The sequence below is a fragment of the Microtus pennsylvanicus genome, chromosome 13 (assembly GCF_037038515.1).
Source record: "Microtus pennsylvanicus isolate mMicPen1 chromosome 13, mMicPen1.hap1, whole genome shotgun sequence".
Taxonomy (NCBI): Eukaryota; Metazoa; Chordata; class Mammalia; order Rodentia; family Cricetidae; genus Microtus; species Microtus pennsylvanicus.
In genome coordinates, this window is record NC_134591.1 from 66,922,573 (window position 1) to 66,945,470 (window position 22,898).

Here is a 22,898-nt window from a genome sequence, read left to right on the forward strand (position 1 = left end):
CCCAAAGCCTTTCCATGTCTCTTGCTTCACTCCCTCTCAGAGTGTTCTTGTTTTTGTTTTTAATCTTTATTTGTGTGTGTGCGTGTATGGGTGTTTCACATATATGTTGTGTCTGAAGAGGACAGCAGAGGGCACTGGATCTCCTGAGACTGGAGTTACAGTCCCATGTGGATGCTAGGAATCGAACCCGAGCATTTCTTCTGCAGGAACAGTCAATGCTCTTAACTACTGAGCCATGTCTCCAGCTGCCAAGAGTAGTGGGTTTATTTTTTGATTTTGTTTTTTTGAGGCAAGGTCTCCTTACATAGCCCTGGCTGTCCAAGAACTCACTATGCAGACCAGCCTGCCTCCGCCTCCCAAGTTCTGGGATTGAAGGTGTGCACCAGCATGCCTGGCCCCAATGTGTGTGTGTGTGTTTAATATGAGTGCTCCAAGCCTCGTGATGGCGCTCGGGTCACACAGACCGTGGATCCTGGGTGGAGAGAAGGCTGGGGCTTACCTATCACGGAGACGGCACTGAGGGGCACGATGAGCGAGAGCGGGGCGAAGGCATAGGAGGCGAACACGCCCAGTTCTCCCAGCAGCAGCAAGAGCAGTCCTAGCCACCATGTCTTGGTCTTGAAGTAGGCCCGGGGGTCCTTGGAGCCTGCCAGGCGGATGTGGCAGTATTTCTAGAAGTCCAAGAAGGAATGCGATTTGACCAGATGTTGAACCAGATGTTTAGAGCACATGAAAGACTCTGATGAAGGAATCCCAGCTAACACTGCACTTTTAAAATCACACATGGAGGCCTGGGTTGGGTTTGGGGGTGACGTGGGTGGGACCTGGAAATGGACATTTGTGTGTGTGTGTGTGTACATACTCACATGTATGCAGATAGGCATGCACATGTGTGTAGGGAACATGTGTTTACATGTATGTAGATATGCACGCTGTGTGTGCGTGTGTGTGCATGTGTGTGTGAGTATGTGTGCGTGTAGGCCAGAGGAAATAGTCTTTAGCCATGGTTTTTGAGACAGAGTGACTCAGTGACCCAAGCTTGACACGTAGGCTAGGCTGGCTTGCCAGTGAGCCCCAGTCTCACCTGCTGCCACCCTGGCACTGGTTTATACACACACGCGACCACAACTGGCTGTTTTGACACAGGTTCTGGGAATGGAACTCAGGCCCTCAATTAAGATATCGCTCCAGCCCCTCTCTTCCTCTTGGGACACTGGCTCATGTCACCCAGGCTGGTCTTGAAATTTCAATCCTCGGGGCTGGAGCGATGGCTCAGGGGTTAAGAGCACATATGCTCTTACAGAGAACCTGGGTTTAGTTTCCAGTGCCCCTCGTGTGGCTCACAACCGTGCATAACTCCAGTTCCAGGGGATCTAATCTGATCCCCTCTTCTGACATCCACAGACACCAGACATATACACGGCACACAGACATACAGACAGTCAAACACTCACATGCATAAAAATAAACAAACAAACAAACAAATAAATAAATAAATAAATAGGGGGAAAAAGAAAAGAAATTAAAATCTTCCTGCCCCCCCCCCCACCTCTTGAGTGCAGGGGTAACAGGCATGTGCACTGTGCCTGGGGCTCAGGGCGGGCCTCGGAGAACCTCCGAGAAATCTAAGAGAGGACATTTACCCACTGACTCCTGTAGTGGCCACCTGGCATGGGAACATCCTTGTCTCCTGGGACACATGTGTACCAGTGCCCTGGGACCCCAGGGGAAGCTCCTCCAGATGTCGGCCGCTGCACAGCACAGCTGTGGCCACCACCGGGCCAGGCAGGCGCTGTGGGGGTAACTGCTGCCGTCCCTGTCCCCGAGACTCGAGGCACTGACAGTACTGGAATCAGAGCTGAGGGTAATGGCTCATGATGGTCCCAGCAGCTGGAGGCATAGGGCAGCGTGTGACAAGACCTGAGCCTGTGGTTAAGATGTCACTGGTAGATAGAAGGCCGGGGCTCGGCTGGGGAGACAGCACTATCAGAGAAACGTCTGCTGTACAAGCGTGAGTTTGGATCCTCATGAGTTTGGATGCTCGCCATCAGCATGAAAAGCCAGGTATGGCGGTGGCTGCTGGTCTTGCTATCACTGAGCTCCAGGTTCAGTGAAAGACCTTGACTCAAAAAAAAAAAAAATACGGTGGGGCTGAAGATGGAGAGCCCACTCAGCAGTTAAGGGCAGTGTTGCTCTGCTAGAGGACCCAATTCGGGTACTGCCCATAACTCCAGCTCCAGGGGGATCTGATGCCTCTGGACTCCATAAGCATCCACACTCGTGTGCACACATCCCCTGCTGACACATAATTCAAAGTGAAAGAAATCTTAACAAATAAACAGGGTGGAGAGCAATCGAGGAAGAGACTCACCACTGCTCTCTGGCTTCCAAAGCAGGCGTGCCCACCTGCAAACACATGAGCACACACACATACACCACACACGCACACACATGGAGAAACTGGAGGATGTGACCCATGAGAGGGGAGAGGAAGGAGGACAAAGACAGTAGAGAGATTCAGGCAGCAGTCAGGGTCCCCCCAGAGAGCAGACAGCAGACCTGGCTCACCCGCACTGCTCCTCTGCCTGGGACAGCGCTGGCACCTGAGACTCACCTGCAGGTTAAGGGCGATGCTGACCACGAGGTGCCCGAAAATTGCCAAGAGAGCGCCAATCAAGTTTTCCTAGAGGGGTCACAGAACAGAAGGGAGGGGCACTTAAGTCAACAGGTACCAGGGCATATGTGATATTCAGACATCTGTCCCCAAACAAAACTGGAACAAGGCCCACACTCCCCTCCCTCCAGACCACCCAGGTGTCACCCAGTTCTTCAGAGATCCACAGGGCACTGTCCTGAGCTGGAAACGTCCAGAAAACACTATACTTGGTTGTCCTCATCTCGGTAACCTGAACGGGCCCAAACCTGCCCCACTGGCCTCTGAGAGGCACTGACCTGACGCCATCTTGAACAGAAAGGTAATGTGTAGAAACCAGTGTGGAGGAAGAGAAACACAGGCTGGGGCTTCTACCACCACCATCTGGCCAGGGAAGTCTTACAGCTTAGCAAGAACCTCCCATGTAGCCGGCGTCAGTGTGGACTTTTCAGTTATTAATCAATGCAAACCTCATTTATAATCACCCTACTGATGAGAATCAGGCTCCTGGGCATGATACTTTTTTTTTAAATAAAAAAATTACTCAACATACATTTAGGATAGAATAATTATGAAGCACAGGTGACAAAAATGACGGTTTAGAGCAGGGTGTGGTGGCCACACCTGTCATCCCAGCACTACTGTGGTCGAGGCAGGAGGATCAAGAGTTCAAGGCCATCCTTGAGATGTCATCTCAAAAACCATAAAACCTTGAGACTGGAGAGGTGGTTCCAGGTTTAAAGACTGCATATTGTTCTAAGAGTTATCTTTCCAGCATCTATATGAGGCAGCTCACAATTGCCTGTAGCTCTAGTTCCAGGGGATCTGAAGCCTCCCACCCCACCCCACTACCACCCTAATCCCCCCCAACTCCTGGCACAGCACTGATCTACACAACATACTGTGAACATTCCTCTGTGTCAGGCACACTGTGTTCATCATTTTTAAAAGGTCAGCAGGTACCCTATCACCTAAGCTACAGGTTCCTGCACCAGATGACCATTTTAAATGTTTGTTCATGTTTATGTACTTGAATGTTTTGCCTGAATGCATGTATGTGCATTGCCTGCATGCCTAGTGTCTGCACAGGCTGGGGGGTGTGTATGTCATCAGTTTCCCCAGAACTAGAGTTAGACACAGTTGTAAGTTGTCATCTGGGTGCTGGGATCCGAACCCAGGTCCTCTGCAAGAATAGCGCATGTTCTTAACTGCTGAGCCATCTCTGCCGTCCCCTTATCTATTTTTGACAGAGGAAACAGTGGTTTCATCTGGTTCAACTTGTAACTGAGCCACTATGACTTTCACATAGAGACTATGCCGTCCTTTAAAAGAACAATGCTGACGAGAAGGCGGAAGTTAAGAGCTAAATAAGGGGAAAGTGTCCTGCCACCCACACAAACCAAACCGCATCAGGGAGAGCTGGTGAGAAGGAATGGGGAAGTGAAAACTAGGAAACCCACAAAGACAAACTAATCTTAGTACCAGGGTGTCTCACAGTGAAGGGTTTCATGGTCAAGGCTGGCATTAACACAGTGCTCACACCTGATGGGGGAGGCCATCTCTATACTTTCCCTTTGGGGATACATACAAGCCTAAGAGAACTGGCTTTGAAATAGACCCAACTCTGCCTGAGAGCCACTGAGGTGGGGTGGAACCATCGAGAAATGTCAGGGCCCTTGCTCTCTCTACAGCGAGCCCAGTTTCAGGTAGACTTTCAAGACTCCCATACACGTGTATCCAGGCTCCCTGATCGGATGGAATTAGAGTGAAAAGAGCCCATGGCGGTGGACACACCTATGATCTCAGCACTGGGGAAGTGGGCCATCCTTGGTTACATAGGGAGTACAAGATCAAGACGTTGCTCCCAAAATAAATAAGTAAAAATCCAAACCCACGGGGCTGGAAGAGAGAGAGCTCAGTGGTTCCGAGCTCTTAGTGTTCTTGCAGGGGACCCGGGTTTAATTCCCAGCACCCACACAGTAGCTCACAAACTTGTAGTTATTTCCAGGGATTCCTGACACCTCTTCTGATCTCCGAGGACTCCTGAGGACACACGGAGCACATACATACACTCAGACCGACAGACAGACAGACACACACCCCAAAATAAATAAAAACAAAAACAAAATCCCCAAACTAAAACAAACCAAAACAGCAAACGCCCCCAAAGAGCCCTAAGAGATAATGTTCCACTTTAATCTCTTATCAGCACCGGAGCTGGAAGCTCACAGACGCCTAAAGTAAACCTTGGAGAGGTAGGTACCACAACCCAACCAGGGCGCAGAGAGGAGGGCCTGGGATCGGAAGTGTGACTTATGGCCTCCTGATAAGAATGCTGGCCCCACTCGGTCTCCAGGGTGTTCTCTGAGTTTATTCAGAGGTGAGAAGGAACTGGGGGTGGGGTGAGGCACCGTGTAAGTACTCCACTTGGTGCTGACGCAGGCAGTCGAGTTTGCTCAGCAAAGCCATTTGTGCAGCACATTAATCTTAACGCTTAATAGCCAGTTACAGACCGACACAGTGAGTAACAAACAGACATCGCTCATGCCCTCCGATCTGAGTGTCTCCAAGGGCCTCATCAGCGGTAATTATGCCCCCGAACCCTTGTGAAGTGGTGCGTGGTGGTGTTTTATGAACATTTAAAGTCACGGACAGCTGCCACCGCCCAGGGGTTACACAGTTTGAACACACATTCACCAGCTGCCCTCAGGGCTTGGCACGAGGTGTTCAGAGCCAAGAAGGATCCTGCCTGAGTTTCCTCCTCCAGCCTCAGAGCTTGAAGACGGGACTCTAGCTCTGGAGGCTTGGCCAACGGCTTCCTCCAGCAGCTCCCTCAGTTGCTGAAGAGTTATCCTTGGGGGGGGGGATTAGTCACAGCGAGAGGCACCAACTATATGACCAACACTGACTCTTAGGAACTAGGAACACAGACATGGCCCTTAAGGTGCAAAAGGGAACAAGCAATCCACACTGCCTGGTGGAGGCTAAGGCTAACTGTGTGTTCTGAGAACCTATCACCTCGGAGGGGAGGGGCGAGTAGTTGGAGGCCCCGCCTCCTCCATTCCTCACCAGGCTCCAGCTTTCCATTAGAGAGCTGGCAAATGCTGTCAGGCACTGCTTCTCACAGACATCACCTGAGGAGGCGCGAGACCAGGCCAGCGGAGCAGATCATGCCCATGCATGGCCAGCAGGGCCCGGCTCAAGCCAGGGCTCTCTGCCCCCCTATAATTTTGGGATGAGAAATAGCAATGGGCCTTATGTTTAGGATAATCGTACATTACCTAAAGGGAGACACCTCAGAATGAAAGGGCGCCCCACTCAGCGGCAGAAGCCAGGGGTCCCAGTCATCTCTTCAGTGAGACCTCTGGGCCACAGTGTCCTCAGAGTGAAACTTGGAAAGGGACCATTGGACAGAGGCGGTGACATTTCAGACGACTTCCTGCCACGGCTGCAAGCTCCCCGTGACCTTGGTATCAGGGAGACAGTGGAGAGGCCAGAGGTGCCTCTCTCTGCTCCTCTAGGGATTCAGGACAGCGGACCTGAGTGGGGTCCTGCCTCTGCTACTTCCTTGCTGTGTGACTTTGGGGAATGACCTCAAGTCTCTGGGCTATAAGAGAGAGCTGAAGCAGCACACGGTGCAGTAAATCCTGAAATGATTCTAGCAACTGCTATAGTTTGTCTTCATATTATTTTCTTTTATTTTGTTAAAGACAGCATTTCCTGTAGCCTAGGCTGGCCTTGAACTCATTATGTACCCGAGGATGACCTTGAATTTCTGGTCCTACTGCATCGCCTGCACTCCTAAGTATGCCAACAAGCCTGTCTCCCATGGCTCACCTTCACTATCATTCCTTTTTGTTTGTTTCGTTGTTTTTGTTGTTATTGTTATTGTTTTGTTTTCTTGAGACAGGGTTTCTCTGTGTAGCTTTCACTGTTGTGGAACTCATGCTATAGACCAGGCTGGACTCGAACTCACAGAGCTCCATCTGCCTCCCGAGTGCTGGGATCTCCTGTGCCCACTTCACACCTCCCCCTGCACCACAGGGCTGTGGGTTGTTGAGGGGCAGGACCAGCTCTCCCACAGATGCAGGGTCCTGAAGCTGATGTTTTCTAATCCAAACTGATTTTTTTTTTTATCCCCTATGACTCTGAAAGGAAACGAAATGCTTCCAGGAAGGCAGCTGCAGGCGAGAGGCAATCCCTGTATGTGGTATCTCGGCATCCACGTGAGTCAGCTCACACGCCAGTGTCTAGGTCCCCCTCAGGTCTGCTCCCAATCAGTCTCCATTTAAACACCACCATCACCACAGCCATCTCTTGGAGCTTAAGCTGATCTCCCACAATGCTTTGGGCTTGAAGCTGTAAACAGGTAAGTTGCCTCTGGACTGGCTTTGGGTGGCTGGCATTTCAAAGCATGTACTCCAGCGAACCAGGTCTGCCACACCTGCAGCTTGGCTTCAGGCCACCTCCCTGACGCTGTCTTTAGCAGGTGAGGCATTACCTGCCTTGTGCCAGCCATCCCTAGACTCGTGGTAGAAACAGAGGGAGTCTAGCTGAGTGCCCGGCACAATATAAACAGCATAAAATGGTGGCCAGGACCCTGGACCTTGGCCATGAGTAGATGATTCAAATTCCAGCTTTTACATAGACCGTGTGGTCTCAGGCAAGTTAATGAGCTTCTCTGTGCCAGTTTCCTTACGTGTAAGATGAAGTTGGAAGAGACGTGGGAGGATCAGTACAGTCCCTGCTACAGTCAATGCTCAACACACACGGATGCTTATGGCAAAGTCTGTTAATTAACTGCGGACAAAGGACCCAGACTTCCCACTGGGAAGTGCTGGAACACGTGATAAAGGAATTGGGTGGACTGGTAGAGTTTCCCAAGCAGAAATGGATGACTCATGTGACTTGGGGTTCCTCATTCTGGGCATTCCAGCCATCCTCCCAATTACCCTACAGGGCGGATTCTAGCCTCACCTGCAGGTCTATGACTTTCCTAGGCTTTAACTCAAGACATAGCAAAGCCAGGACTCGACGTCAGCCTGTCTGAGTACAAAGTCCGAGGTCTCAGCACTCTACGCTGCCACTCTCTGCTCTAGTTCTTCCTTCCCTCCCTCCCTCTCTCCTTCTTGGTAGAGGGGCAGGGATAGAGTCTCACTATGTAGCCCAGGCTGGCCTGGAACTCAAAGAAATCCACCTGCCTCTGCCTCCCAAGTCCTGGGATTAAAGGCATGCACCACTATGCCCAACACCACATTTTTTCTTAAGGGCAGGCGTCGTGGAGACCTATCCTGCCTGTTCCTCTCCTGGACTCTAGGAAAGATGATCTCACTCATCCACACAGCTGCCCAGGTTTGCTGGACCGGGATTTGCAAAGAGAGAAGAAGGGGGAGAGGGTGCAGACAAAGAGATGTGTTCAAGGCTGAGCCAGAGCTCCCCAAGAATGGCTGGTAATCGGACTGGGGAACCATCACAGACTCCACCCCTTCATTTGACAAAGACAGAAACCAAGGCGCTGAAAGAGAGGGCCTGACTGTCTGAGGTCAAACGTAACGAAAAGCTGAGCTGGATTCTAGGTCTCCCGATGCTCACTGTTGCTGTTCTGCCTATCACTCACTCCTCCTCCTCCAAGAACACAGCAGTGGCCCCGAGGCAGGTGGAAATGACAGGCTTTCACGGAAAGAGCAGAGAGCAAGAAAACCATGCCACCTTGACTTTGAAATAGACCCAACTCTGCATGGGAGCTACCTAGGTGGGATGGAACCAGCGAGGAAGGTCAGGGCCAGTTCTTGCTTTCTGCAGCGAGCCCAATTCCAGGCAGACTCTCGGAACTCCCATACACGTGTATCCAGCCTCCCTAATCAGATGGAATTAAAATGAAGACAGCCCTTTCATTTTCCTCCTCTGTCTCTCTCCCAAGCACCTGCCCTGGCCTACGGGGTGACAGGGGCACTCAGGAGTCTGCTGAAGCAGAGAGGGCACTGGCTGAGGAGCCAAGATGCTAGTGAGGTGGTTAAGAGCATGCTACCATAAAACCTCATGCTTCAGTTTTCTTGTCCTCAAAGTGGAGATGAAAATGCTGCCAGCGGCCACCTGCTGAAAGTTGCCCATCGTATGCGGGTCACTGTTCCAAGCTTCACGTGGCCGGATTCACTGGCTCCTGCTAACAGCCAGAAAGCCGGTGTTACTGTCACTTTAAAGTGAGGAAGAAGGTATGTACTTTCAGTGTCGACGAGAAGACTGTCGGGGAAGATACATTTGAAGAACGCAGCCCAGCACTGGGGCAGAACGAAAGCCCAATGCTCGTGACTTGTCGAGATTCCTATCGTCACTCAGAGCTAAAAATAAGCCGGAGCTTCTCCTATCAATGAGCTACACGATCTCAAGTATGTCACTCCCCACCGTTGGCCTCCAGTTCCCCAATCCACCAAACCAGAGCGTTTGGTGATCTCTAAATCTCCTTCAGCCCAGGGTGTTATCAGTCTCGACTGTGAGACAACTTATTTCATTTTATGCACACGTGTGTGCACCTGAGTGTATGCATGTGCACCACATGTATGCAGGGTCTGAGGAAGGTCAGAGGAGGAGTGGGATCCCCTGGATCTGCCATGTGGGTACGAGGAACTAAACCTGAGGCCTCTGCAAGAGCAGCCAGTGCTCCTAACCACTGAGCCATCTCTCCAGCCCCTGGGATGAGTCCTTTAATTGTCAACTCATCACAACCGAGAGTCACCTGGGCAGAAAGGCTCAATGAAGGATTGCCTTGATCTGGTTGGCCTGTGGGTATGTCTGTGGGGGCTGTCTTAGGTTAACTGATGGGGGAGGAACCGCCCACTGTAGGCGGCACTATTCCCTGGAGGAAAGGGAGAAAGGGAGCTGAGCACTAGCTTGCGTATGGGTGTGCATTCTTTGCTTTCTGAGCCGATTATGGGTGTCATGTGACCAACTCCCTCAAGCACCAGCCACTGTGACTTCACTGCTTTGACAGGCTGTGACCCGGAATTATGAGCTTCTCCCCGAAGTTGCTTCTATCCCAGTGAAAGGAAATAAAACTAAGAAACCAACTGATTCAAAAAAAAACAAAAAACAAACAAACAAAAAACCCGATTCCAGTCTTTATATGCTTCATTAGGGACACCACAGTCTGACACGAAAACCTTTATCTATTCATAGGAAACGATCTAAAACACACCCAAGGAAATCATCCAAGGTGAGCACCAGGGACGGCCCTCAGTCATGGGTACAGTCACATCATCCCATAGTCTAAACAACCTGAGTGCCCAACCACAGGGAAGCTCTCATGCGGATCCCCACAGAGCAGCTTAACAGGCGACTGGGCAGTCATCCTGGAAGCCTGTGGCGGGGGACATACTCCACGTCAGTGCTGTGGGGGGTATTCCACGATCAGTGCTGTGGGAAGTATCCCACCGTCAGAGCTGTGGGAAGTATCCCACTGTCAGTGCTGTGGGAAGTATCCCACCGTCAGTGCTGTGGGAAGTATCCCACCGTCAGAGCTGTGGGAAGTATCCCACCGTCAGTGCTGTGGGAAGTATCCCACCGTCAGTGCTGTGGGAAGTATCCCACCGTCAGTGCTGTGGGAAGTATCCCACCGTCAGAGCTGTGGGAAGTATCCCACCGTCAGAGCTGTGGGAAGTATCCCACCGTCAGTGCTGTGGGAAGTATCCCACCATCAGAGCTGTGGGAAGTATCCCACCGTCAGTGCTGTGGGAAGTATCCCACCGTCAGAGCTGTGGGAAGTATCCCACCGTCAGAGCTGTGGGAAGTATCCCACCGTCAGAGCTGTGGGAAGTATCCCACCGTCAGAGCTGTGGGAAGTATCCCACCGTCAGAGCTGTGGGAAGTATCCCACCGTCAGTGCTGTGGGAAGTATCCCACCATCAGAGCTGTGGGAAGTATCCCACCGTCAGTGCTGTGGGAAGTATCCCACCGTCAGAGCTGTGGGAAGTATCCCACCGTCAGAGCTGTGGGAAGTATCCCACCGTCAGAGCTGTGGGAAGTATCCCACCGTCAGAGCTGTGGGAAGTATCCCACCGTCAGAGCTGTGGGAAGTATCCCACCGTCAGAGCTGTGGGAAGTATCCCACCGTCAGTGCTGTGGGAAGTATCCCACCGTCAGAGCTGTGGGAAGTATCCCACCGTCAGAGCTGTGGGAAGTATCCCACCGTCAGTGCTGTGGGAAGTATCCCACCGTCAGAGCTGTGGGAAGTATCCCACCGTCAGAGCTGTGGGAAGTATCCCACCAGGATGGGGAACTGAAACAAGGGATCCCAAACCTTCTGAACAGTGTGGCTCCAGATCTTAAAACACTAGAAAAAGACAAAGCAGACTGAGATGTGAACAGAGAGACTCTCAACTAAAACCCAAATCTTCTGGACTGGAGAGATGGCTCGGCAGTTAAGAGAGAGCACGCACTACTCTTAGAGAGGACCTGGGTTCGGTTCCCAGCTCCCACATGCTGACTCACACCCATCTGTAACCCCAGATCCAGAGGAAACACCGTTTCTGACCCCCCTGGGCAAGGTGCACAGACATACACACATACATATAAAATAAAATAAAAATCAATAAATCTCAAATCTCCGAACTGGAAGTGTATCCAGTTTTAACTCCGCAGTTAATGTATTTTTTCAACATTTGTATTTATCAACGTGATTTCAGTGTGTGTGGTGTATTTGTATGTGTGCGCAGGTGCAGGGCCATCTGGAGGTCAGAGGTCAACCTCCAGAGTTCTCAGGATTTGTTCTCCATCTCATTGTTTGCTCTCCACCTTAGTACTGAAGCCAGGTTTTTTGGCTTGAACTCAGAGCTGGCTGACCTGGCCAGTCTAGTGAGGCAGCTTGCTCCAGGGCCTCTCCTGTCTCTGCCTCCTGTGGGCTGGGATGATAGACAGCCTGCCAAAATTGCCTAGCATTTACATAGGTGCTGTGGATCCAAACTCCAGCCCCACCCTCGTCCGGTAGAGCACTCTCCTGCCTGAGCCATCTCCCTAGCCCTAGTTTTATGTGTTTGAGCGAGTATTTCTTACTTTTTGATTCCACGTTGCGCGCTATGGTAGAGCACCTACCTGTCTCAGCTAGTGATCAGCATACAGACACAGGGGACACCTGTGAGGCCATTTAGAAACCCACAACATTCCCAAAGGACAGTGAAGTGCTTGCCTTGTAGGAGAAGGAGCCCTCGCTGCTGCTCAGGCTCACGGAGCTGCTGGTAGTCGGGAATGGCTGCAGCTGCAGGCCTGCGCTGTGGGCCCCATCCATGGCTGTCTAGTGGCGCATCCCACCTGGCCCGGCTGGGAGCTGGGGCTTCCACTAGGCAGGGTGCAAACTGGGAGCCATCTCTCCTGGTGTTCCCCTCCTTCCGGCAGCCTCCTAGGTCTCTTCCTCAGCAAAATGCGTTCTTCTCTGGGCTCTCTGGGTTGATTTACAGCCTTCCCCTCAGGCTCCCCTGAGGCAGCTCATGGTCTCCCCAAGCAGAAGGGCGAAGGCGTGTCTTCTGACTCTGGCCAAGCTCTGTATGGTGGAGAAGGACATGAAAAACTCATGCACACGAGACATAGCACCCAGCTTCATCGCTTGAGAAAGAGCTTCATGCAAAGCACATCTGGACATGCAAAAGTGGACCACGAAGGCCTGATTGTTGGGCCTCTGACCTCTGAATAAAGAGACTGTCCTTTAAAAGCTTCATTCCTGGCCCTCAGACATCCCATTTCCTTTCCTCCTTCCTATCAATCCTAATTTAAACCTTCCTTTCCTTTATAAGCTTGAGGACAAAAGTCTGACCACATCCATTTCTCCGGGTCTCCAGAATCAACAGATAGATCCCATGAACATCAAATAGGAACCATCATCAGGTGTGGGGCACATGCTCGAAATCCCAGCACTCAGGGGAGGCCAAGGCTAGGCAGGACCACAGGATAGCCTGGGCGATATAAGGAGATCTTGTCTTAGAGTAAACCAATCCAGCAGTAACAATACTAAAAACACAACCCAACCCAACCACCAAATCATGGGGTTTTCAATTTAGGAAGGAAAGAATGTGAAGTAAATCCTGGCATGGGGGGGGGGGTGGCGCTCTTCTAGGAGGTGGGACCAGATGCCCATATCAGTTTGGCTCTGGGTGACTCAGCGTCTTATCTGTAAAGTGTGGACTGTCATATGGCTTCAAGTAGGAGCAGGGATGACAATCACCCTGTTAATGTCACTGAACGGGTGTTTTCAGTGTTTCTCAAACTTTTCCCAAACACAGAAGAGAAAACTCGTGCCAGCAGCTCATGGTCAAAACCCTACCACCATAGCAAAAGGTTCTGTAAGATCTTTCACTTAGAAAAAAAAAAATCAAACATACAAAGCAAAATAACCCCACCCAAAGCACCAACAAAAACCATACAAATTTAGATTCCATCGTACAATCTGCTTATTGTATTTTATGTCATAACATTTAATTTCCTATTGTCATGATGCGTAAGTAAGTACGAGCGCTCGTGTGCCGATGGAGGTGGTGGGAGTTGGTTCTCTCCTCCCACAGTGGGTTCCAAGGATCGAACTCTGGCTGTCAGGCTTGCTGGACAAGTGCTTTCAGCTGCTGGGCCTTCTTGCCGGCCCCTTCAGACATTCTGAATTGCTCTTGATCTGCCTGTGCGCTCCCTGTGTACCGCGACCCGGTCACTCAGCTTGTGAGTCAGTTTCCGTAGCTGTTAAATATGGATCATGTTTCCACCCCACCGGCTGCAGTAAGAATTTGACAGAACACGGCATGTGAAGGTGAACACGGTAGATGGCTGCCACATGCCAAACGCCACCAGTATTACTTTATTTAGTTCTGATTTTCTAACATCTTTATTGTGTGTACGTGCACGCACACATGCATGCGTGATACAGCACACATTTGGAAGTCACAAGACAACTTTGCAGAGTCAGTTCTTCCATCCTACACGTTAGTCGTGGGGACTGAACTCAGCTCATCAAGGTTAGGAGCAGGTGCCCTGCGCCACTAAGCCATGTTAGGCCCATTCTCCAATTTAATCCTGTGTCTTATTCATATATACGCATGCTCCATCACCCAAGCGTGCACCCTAGAAAGAATTAAGGGCTCAGTGTGTGCTAAACAGTCTCTGCCAAGGTCCAGGCCTCAAAACACTGTGTATCCCTCAGTTTCAGCTTCCTTCTGTCCCATGCCTATGAATGTCAATGACATGCACTGATGTCACAAGACAAACCTCATGCCCACCTAGGAGATGCCAAATGCGGGCTTAGGACAGGGCAGCCAAGAAGACCTGCTGCACCTTGTCAAAGGGCCTAAGTTAACTCACGGCTGCTGTTTTCCTGCTGAGACAGAGTTCCTGCCAAAGACACCCTCATCAGGACTGACCCACGTTTCTTTCCTGTAAGACCCGAAGATTGCCCAATGGCTGGGAGGGCGTAATTACTCTGCATTAGATTGCATGTGTGTGAAAGCAATGCTGGGTTAACCGTCTGCATCTCTGTCTTGGCATCGTTAACGAGGGTGGGCTAGGGCTCCTTCTACCTGGGAGAGACCTAGAGCTGCATCCAGTCTGGGGCTGAAGGGGCCCCTGCTTCCTCTGGAGACCTAGCTCAGAGCCTGGCAAGGTGGCTGGCATATACACCCACTCCTGACTAAATGTAGAGCCCCTGGTATACTGTGGCAGAAAGAAAGAAAGAAAGAAAATAGAAAGAAGCCTTATTCAGGATGTATAACCACAAACAGATATACCCAGCCCCACCCACAGGATGTCAGAGAAAGCACACAAGCCTTGGGGACCAGCTAGAAAGGACAGCAGGAATTCAGGCCTTCTAACCTTCTCCAGGCCAGCTCTCTCTCCTCTCTCTCTCTCTCTCTCACTCTCTCATTGGCTTTTAAACAGCAGCTCCAGCTTCCCTCTCCACCTGGGGAGCCCACAGGGCTCTAAAAGCAGGAAGACAGAGCAGAGGGAGCCCTCTCTGGGCTAGCACACAGTCACTCAGAGGTTGCACTCCCTTCTAAGGCTCACACTTTGGCCTGGTGACGGTTTAGTGTTGGTTTCAACGCACTTTTCCAGGACCGACATATGTCCAAGTGGCACACAGCCAACTCGGTGTTGACAGTCACAGCGCATGGTCACTGACCCAAGAAGGGAAAGAGAATTCACCAAGTGCCTGCTTCCATTCCCGTCCCCCCGCCTCATCTAAACCAAGTACTCCATTAATCCCACCGAGCAAGTTTTCCAGAGAGAAAACCAGCCTCACGGCCATGAAAAATAGATAACTTAGAAATCAGCTGTAACTGAAGACAAGGGTGTGTGTGTGTGTGTGTGTGTGTGTGTGTGTGTGTGTGTGTGGGTCTTGCCACCATCTGACGATTTAGTTTGACTAGAGACTATCGGTTTCATGCCAAGCTTTCCCTTCCCGGGGCTTGTGAGCACCGAAGGGTGGCATTTTTGGGTCCTTTCCCATTGAGCTGGACATTCCAGCACACCGGAGACACACCTCTGTTCCAGTACCAAGCACAGGGCTCCGTCTAGCCATCTGCGAGCTCCGCCGGCTATTTCCAGGATGCTGGAGCTGGCAATGCCTTCCACTTCCTCATCTGGTAACGCCCAGAATCACCTTCATTAAGGCAAACCCGTGCCCACCCTCCTTGCAAATATGGAAGAAAAAAAAAATCGGAGGCAAAAGGACCCAAACAGACAAGGCTGGCCACAGCAAGGGAGACCGTATTTATACTAGGGACAGGTGAGATAGCTAAAAAATGCGTTGCTTTTCCTAAAACAGCAAGCCTGAATTCAAGTCCCCCTTCTCAGTCTTGACAGGACTCACCCGCGGCGTTGCTTCTTGATCCACCTATCCCAGGTTCCGGAGAAGCAACCGGGACACTCTGTGCCACCCCGAGGTACAGCCTCCTGGATCCCTTCCCAGCTCCGAGTTGCCAGGGGGCTGCAGTCAGTGTTTTGCTTTCAAAGGTCGAGACTTGATTTGTCACCCTGTCTGCCAGTCTCCGGCTGGCGGAGCTTCTGCGTAGGCGAGTGGCTGTCAGGAGGCGATGGGCGGGATATCCTGAGATAATTGGCTGCGCTGCCAAGCTCGCTTGCAGCGTAGGGGCCAGACCTGACACTCACCTGGAGGAGTCCCCTCTAGCGGCCAAAGGAAGAAGTCGGGGCTGCTTTGGTTCCCTGGGTAGGCAGCTCACCTCCACCTGCCCGACAGGTGGGCTGGGCTTGTGCAGACGTCCCCTGTAACCTGCGCTAACAACCACAATCCTGGGAGGTGCCCCTGCTGCTCCCACCAGGTAGTGAGGCCCTCAGCAGCGGCACCCAGCAGAGCCGTGACGTGTTTCGGGGACCATGCGTACCCCTTCTTCCCTTCGCCTGCGTCCCACCTGTTGGCTGTGGCATCCTCTATCTCCCAGCACGCCTGCAGCTCAGCAGTTCCGGAGGGCTGTCAATCATTCTAGTCCCCTGCTGCTGTTTCCCGGGTGTTCAGCTTTGACCATGAACCTACGCGTGGAGCTTCTAGCGCGCGCATTTTCCTGCACACGCCATTCGGTTCAGAGCCTCATAGCAACCTCTGGAGGGAGGAGTTGAGATCAGGCAGGTTTTACGAGGGAATGACATTGGGGCGACCTCGGCGACGGCAGGGGGCTCAGGTGAGGGGCCAGCAGAGCAAAGAGGGAGCACTTAAGAGAGGATGAAGCCACCATGTTGTATTATGGGAGAGGCTTAAGGACCAGCTGGGCTGGTGCGAGATTTTTTCTTGAGGCGTGGGTGGCAGGAGCTGTGAGCAGAGAACGCCGGAGACAGTTTATAATAAAAGGCGTATCCCACAAATTTAAAGGAGCCACTGGTGGGTTCAAGGCGGGCTGCGAAGGGGCACTGTGACTGCGGTGAAACGGGTACGGGTCTCTTGGAAAACTGCGCGCTTGCCCTTGCGGGGTTGTTTGATCAACCTTTTCTCGTGCGCTCAGGGCGTGGATGTATATAAACATTCAGGTTTATGCCTTGGGTAGGATTTTCTTAGGCCTTTGGTTCTAAGAATTTCAAGAAGTCGCCAAAACAGCAACAAAACCCCCAGACTCAGAAACGAAGTCCCTAATAGTTCCCTGCCAAGGATCCTGGCGTAATCAACCTAAACCCTAAAATTTTGGTAGCTTCTCTGCTGATTTTGAAACAGCTCTCACGATTGGCCAACAGTTTTTCACGTTAGAGAAACAGAGGACGTCATTGGTTAGAGTTAGCCGGTCACCTGCCACCGGCCTCTGGAATGTTAGGCCAGTGGTTGCCATAGCGACTGGGCGGCAACCCCTTGACTAGGTGGGAGCCAGCTCTTGTTGAGGGACCGGTCCTTGAGGTCGTGAGGACTCTGCGCACTCCATGGGACACCCACTGAGACCTCCGGACTCCGGGTGTGTGCCGAATCTCTGTGCCCAAACTGGGTGGTGCCTCCAGGGCCAGAAGGTGCCATTTGGGGTGGGGGTGAGGTCAGTGTATGCCCCATCTGGAAAGTGCTGTAAACTATGGTTCGCCTTCCCCTCGGACCCTGTGAGTGGTTTGGACATCTGACTCTCCCTACTTCCGTCTTTGAGGGGCACTGGTGCTGGGTCGCGCACTGGCGAACCACCAAGAGCCCAGCTCTAACAGAGCCCCCCCCCCCCCCCCCCCCCCCGTACATTGGGTCTTCCTCACAAGTCTCCCTTATTCTGGGCCTCATTTATCCAGGGTGAGACCGGAATCTTGGGACCACTAACCAGCTGCTACAGTTTCATCTACCCTCCCTCCCCTAACTCACCAAGTAAATACCTAATGGGTCATCTTCCCCAGGCTTCAGAAAGTCTCTTGGGTCTCCTGTGCCTCCCACTTCCTACGGGAAGAATGTTTTAATTGGAGATCAGTGTAGATTCTCCGCCAGGACCACCCAGGAAGTGCCGGATGCTCACCTGGACCGCATCCTGTTCCGAATTAGGCTCTACCTGTTCTCCACGAACTGCCCCGGCATTCCATGGAAAACAAGATTGACAATGTTACCTTTTGGTGACAGGATAATGTATTTGCTTGACAATTTATAATTTCTTAAAATTTACAAAATTCGGTAATTTGCACGAGACACAATTTTTTTAAAAAATATCTTGCAATTTTTTTTTTTTAAAGACAGGTCCAACTGTGTTGCACTGATTAGCCTGGAACGCACTATGGATGGCTGGCCTCAGACTCGGAGAGTTCCAGCCACCTCTGCCTCCTGAGTGCTGGCAGTAAATGACTAAACCACAACACTAGGCTTCCACAATTCTTTTTTTTAAAAATATTTATTTATTTACTTATTTATTATGTATACAATATTCTGTCTGTGTATATGCCTGCAGGCCCGAGGAGGGCACTAGATCCCATTACAGATGGTTGTGAGCCACCATGTGGTTGCTGGGAATTGAACTCAGGACCTTTGGAAAAGCAGGCAATGCTCTTAACCTCTGAGCCATCTCTCCAGCCCTCCACAATTCATTTTGTTGTCAGTTTTTAAACTCATTTTTATTTATCTAATGTCTATGGATCTTTTGTCTGCGTATATGTCTGCGCACAATGGACATGCGTGGTGCCAGAAGGGGCATCTGATCTCCTAGGACTGGAGTTATATATGGTTGTGAGTGATGTTCTTTTATAAAAAATGCTGCAAGATCCCCGCAGCAGTAGGCAGCAGAAATGCTGTAGGTCCCAAATGGTGGTAGTGGGCCATGTGGTGGCAGGCAGCTGGCTCTGGGAGCAGCCAGTCCCAGGCAGAAATGGCTGCCGGTCCCAGAGCGGTGGCCTGAGCAGTGGCGGCGGGCCATGTGGCGGCAGACAGCGGGCCCTGGGAGCAGCCAGTCCCAGGCAGAGACGGCTGCTGGTCCCCGAGCGGTGGTGGCTGGCCATGTGGCAGCAGGCAGTGGGCCCCAGGCAGAGACGGCTGTTGGTCCCTGAGCAATGGCTGGTCCCAGGCAGGGAGACACATGGCGGGCGGGCAGAAGACAGAAACATGGATAGACACGACATGCAGGGTGAGGTTGAATGTTTACTCAGGGAGTTATAAAGGAGGAAGGGTGAAGGGGGGGGACAGAGAGAGAGAGAGAGAGAGAGAGAGAGAGAGAGAGAGAGAGAGGGAGGGAGGGAGGGAGGGAGGGAGGGAGGGAGAGAGAGAGAGAGAGAGAGAGAGAGGAGAAAGAGACAGAGAAGGGGGGAAGCAGAGAAGTGGGGAGAGAGGCAGAAGCGAAGCTGCCTCTCTGAGAGGAAGATGGAAAAGAGAAGTGAGCTGAAACAAGAAGCTGAAGATCAGCCTGCCTCAGCAGATGGGGGAGGGAGTGGGCGTGGCTTGTCTCTTAAAGCGACAGGAAAGCACAACAGTGAGCTCTCCATATGATTGCTTAGAGCTGAGCCCAGGTCCTCTGGGGGTAAAACAACAACAAAACCAGCAGTGCCCCTTGACCCCTGGGCCATCTCTCCAGCACTGCCATTTTGGTTTTTGAGATAGGGTCTTGACAGCCCAAGCTGGCCTAGAACTTAGTGTAGACTAGGCTAGCCTTGAACTTCCGATCCTCTTATCTCTACTAATTGAGTGCTTGGATTACAATACGTACTACTGCTGATTAACCCGGGGCTTTGTGCTTCTTAGGCAATGCTCTACCAAAGGAGCCACATTCCCAGCTTTCTCAAACTTCATTAAAGGTAGGGCTGCAACCAGTTCTTCCTAAAACTGCAAGGTCACACTGCAGTGTGGCCAGCGAATACCAACGGCTTTCAGAGACTCTCAAAGACGTTGTTCTGTGGTCAGTATTGATCATTGTTTTTGAAATACCTTAACGTTTTAAAGCTGTTGTTTCTCATGCTCTTATTAAACGTTAAAATCCTAGGTTATTCAAAAAGGCTACAAATTGTAGCTGTGAAGATGCATTCAGCAAGGAGCCCACGGAGGAAGAAAGGCCTGCACACACTTTTGCTTGCTCAGTGCTCCCTTCGTTAGTGTTTAGAGATGGTGTGAGCTCTTTAGGGGGAAAAGGGAAATGAATCCCGAGTCTGCTCATGAAAAATGAACGGCTTTGGCGATGAAACTGAGCCCGTGCTATTGACAACTAAAAACAAAAAGAACAAAACAGCCCCAGCGGCGTAGACTAGAAAACTCTTTGGCTCTCAGGCAGCAGGTGGCACAACAATGCAGTCCCTGAGGGCTGTTCCCTTCGCTCAGTGGGGGAGTCCTTTCCAGACTGCACCACGGGCAGGAGGGGGTGGAAACAGACTGTGGCTTTCTGAGTTGAGGTACATTCATGATAGTTCGCATCTTGGATGGCCCCCAAAGCCTGTATGTTGAGAGCTTGGTCCCTGGTCTTTGGTGGTACGGTGTGTGTGTGTGTTGATGGTATTGGGGGCTTGTGGAACCTTTAGAAGGTGGGGTCTAGTGGGAGGAAGTTGTGTCACCGGGTGTGTGATCTTGAAGGAGATGCTGGGATCTGGCCCTTCCCTGTTTCTCTTTGCTTCCTGGATGCTGTGCAGGGAAAAGACCCCTTCCACTACGCTGTGCTCCTGATGTCATGTACAGAGCTGCCATAGGCCCTGAGCAGCAGGACAGTGACTAGAGACGGAAACCCTTGAAGCTGTGAAGCCCTGAATTTGAGTCCCAGCACCACATACAGGGGGCATGGATGGTGGTGCATGCCTGTAGCCCATCAGTCAGGAGGGAGCGGCAGGAGAATCAGAAGTTCAGGGTCAATTTTAGCTGCAGAGTGAGGTTGCCAGCCCGAGCTACAAGAGACCCTGTTAAAAGAAAAAAAAAGTATCATGTCTTACTAGTGAAGATAAACTTCTTCCAGAAAGTAAGCTGTTCTGAACCTTTCAAAATTTCAAAGCTTGGAGGATGACTCTGAAAATTACTGAAAATGAGTCAGGGGGCTGGAGAGATGGCTCAGCAGTTAAGAGCACTGGCTGCTCTTCCAGAGGCCCTGAATTCAATTCCCAGAAACCACTTGGATGGCTCATCACCATCTATAATAGGATCTGATGCCCTCTGCTGGTATGCAGGTGTACGTGCAGACCACTCATACATAAAATATAAATAAAATTTTAAAAATGAGCCAGGAAAATATGTAAATGTGCAAGAATGAAACTTTCAAACTATCAGAACCCAGTACAAAGATCAAGGAAAATGTGACCCCATGCCAGCGATGACAGAAGCAGCAGAAAAGGTCCTCAGGGCAGCCGTCACAAACTGGCAGAATCCGGCAGGAGCTGAAGGAGGCTGGACAGGGAGGTCTTTCTAAAAACAGAAAGAAAGGAAAAGATGCTGCCCAGGGGGTCAGGAGCAGGTTAGTTTTCTCCGCTGATTAAGAATTAAAAGGCAGTAGAGAGACGTTACCCAGAATCTTGGGGAGTCCCAGCAGGGCCTCATATGACACTGGAGAAGTCGGAGTCCTTTCTTCGGGGTCTCGGTTTCATTAATAAAAGGATTTAAGAATGAACACAAACAGAAGCGCGAGGACAAAGAACTGACTCAAACTGAACTCAGAACAGTGTATTAGAGGTTGGAAGGGGAACGGCGGTGAGCTAAGCCTCACAGTTGCCTGGAAGGGAGGAGCAGGATGAAGAAGAGAAGCTGGAATGGAGGTCAAAAACATGGCAGGGAAAGGATCTTTAGAAAATGATTAAGGAAGCTCAAAGCATTAGGGAGTTTAAAAGCATACTTGAGCTCTGGCCAGCATCTGAAAGGAATAGAAGAAATCGTTATACCTGGGCAGACAGAGCCAGCAGAACGCCACGGCAGCTGGTTAGGACTGCATGGGTGGGGGGGGAGTACACTTCCTTAAGGTAAACCTCCCTTCCCATGGGTGTCCCCCAGACCGCCCCCAGACCTGTCCCAGCTGATTAACCCTCAAGGGAGGAGACCTGTGTCCACCAGGAGGTAGATTCCTCCTATACAGCTCCCACAGGATCCCAGGCCAACAAGGCAAATCAGTCAGCTCCAGGTTCAGCATGAGACTTTGTCTCAAAAGATAAAGTGAGCAATTGAGGAAGACGCTCGATGTGGATCTTCACATTCATTCATTCCTACACATGAGCACACACAGGCCGTAAGGTAGCATCTAGAAGTGAAAAAGATACAATTAGAATGAAAACAGTTGGTAAGAGTCACAGATAAGACTAGATCAGAGAGGTCTGGAGAGATGGCTCAGAGGTTAAGAGCATTACCTGCTTTTCCAAAGGTCCTGAGTTCAATTCCCAGCAACCACATGGTGGCTCACAACCATCTGTAATGGGGTCTGGTGCCCTCTTCTGGCCTGCAGGCATATACACAGACAGAATATTGTATACATAATAAATAAATAAAATATATATATAAAAAAAGACTAGATCAGAGAGTCTGAAGGCAGAGCAATTCAGGTTGTCTGAACAGAGTACAGAGATTAAACAAGGCTGAACTTCAAAGACAAATACACTCTCAACCACCATAGGAAAACACCAAAGTGGTTTAATGCACCTATAACTGTCACCTTAGAAAAGGAGAGAGCAGAAGGAACTATTTGAAGAATGAATGCAAAGTGTTTTCAGAATCTGTTGGAAACATAAACCTGTTGATTCAGGAAATGAAGCGAATCCCAAACATTAAAAACCCTGAAGAAAATCATGTCAAGGATGTTGTAATTTAAAAAGCGGCATGAGAGAGAAAGACGCCATGCGACAGAACTCATGTAAAGGTTTTTTTTATTAAGGGAAAGGGAACATAAAAGGGGGGAAGAGAAGGGGAAGAGGAGAAGCAGAAGAGGAGAGAGGTGGCAGGTGAAGGTGCCTGCTGCCAAGCCTGGGGATGACCTGAGTTCAACCCCAGGGAACCGTATGGGGGAAAGGAGAGAACGGACTCCCTCCAATTGTCCTTTGACCTCCACATGTGCTCGCATGGACACACAATAAATGTAATGTTCAAAAAACAAGAAGAGGGGCTGGAGAGATGGCTCAGAGGTTAAGAGCACTGACTGCTCTTCCAGAGGTCCTGAATTCAATTCCCAGCAACTACATGGTAGCTTACAAACATCTGTAATGAGATCTGGCGCCCTCTTCTGGCCTGCAGCATACATGTAGGCAAAACACTTTATACATAATTAATAAATGAATCTTAAAAAAGAAACACTTTCAAATTCATTTTGTGACGCAAAAGTCAAAGCCATTTAAAAAAATAGAAGAAAACCGCATCTAGCAGTCATGCACTTAGGTGAGGAAGTCTACA

The 22,898-nt window shown here is 50.7% G+C and overlaps 1 protein-coding gene across 9 annotated transcripts in view; it reads right to left on the bottom strand.

The window, feature by feature from the left end:
• Nipal3 (NIPA like domain containing 3) overlaps positions 1 to 16,382 on the bottom strand; it is a 40,554-nt gene extending 24,172 nt beyond the window's left edge. For 2 of the 9 annotated variants that reach the window (XM_075946827.1, XM_075946828.1), the window contains exons 1-4: positions 15,486 to 15,683; positions 11,832 to 12,182; positions 2,615 to 2,683; positions 500 to 671 (exon numbers count right to left, since the gene is read on the bottom strand). In XM_075946827.1, the coding sequence (XP_075802942.1) occupies positions 500 to 671; positions 2,615 to 2,683; positions 11,832 to 11,930 (340 nt within the window). In that variant the 5' untranslated portion in view covers positions 11,931 to 12,182; positions 15,486 to 15,683. Of the gene's footprint in view, positions 1 to 499; positions 672 to 2,614; positions 2,684 to 11,831; positions 12,183 to 15,485 lie in introns of all 9 variants that reach the window. The other 7 variants (XR_012907576.1, XM_075946824.1, XM_075946825.1 and 4 more) reach the window with 7 other exon arrangements.
• Between the last annotated feature and the right edge of the window lie 6,516 nt (positions 16,383 to 22,898).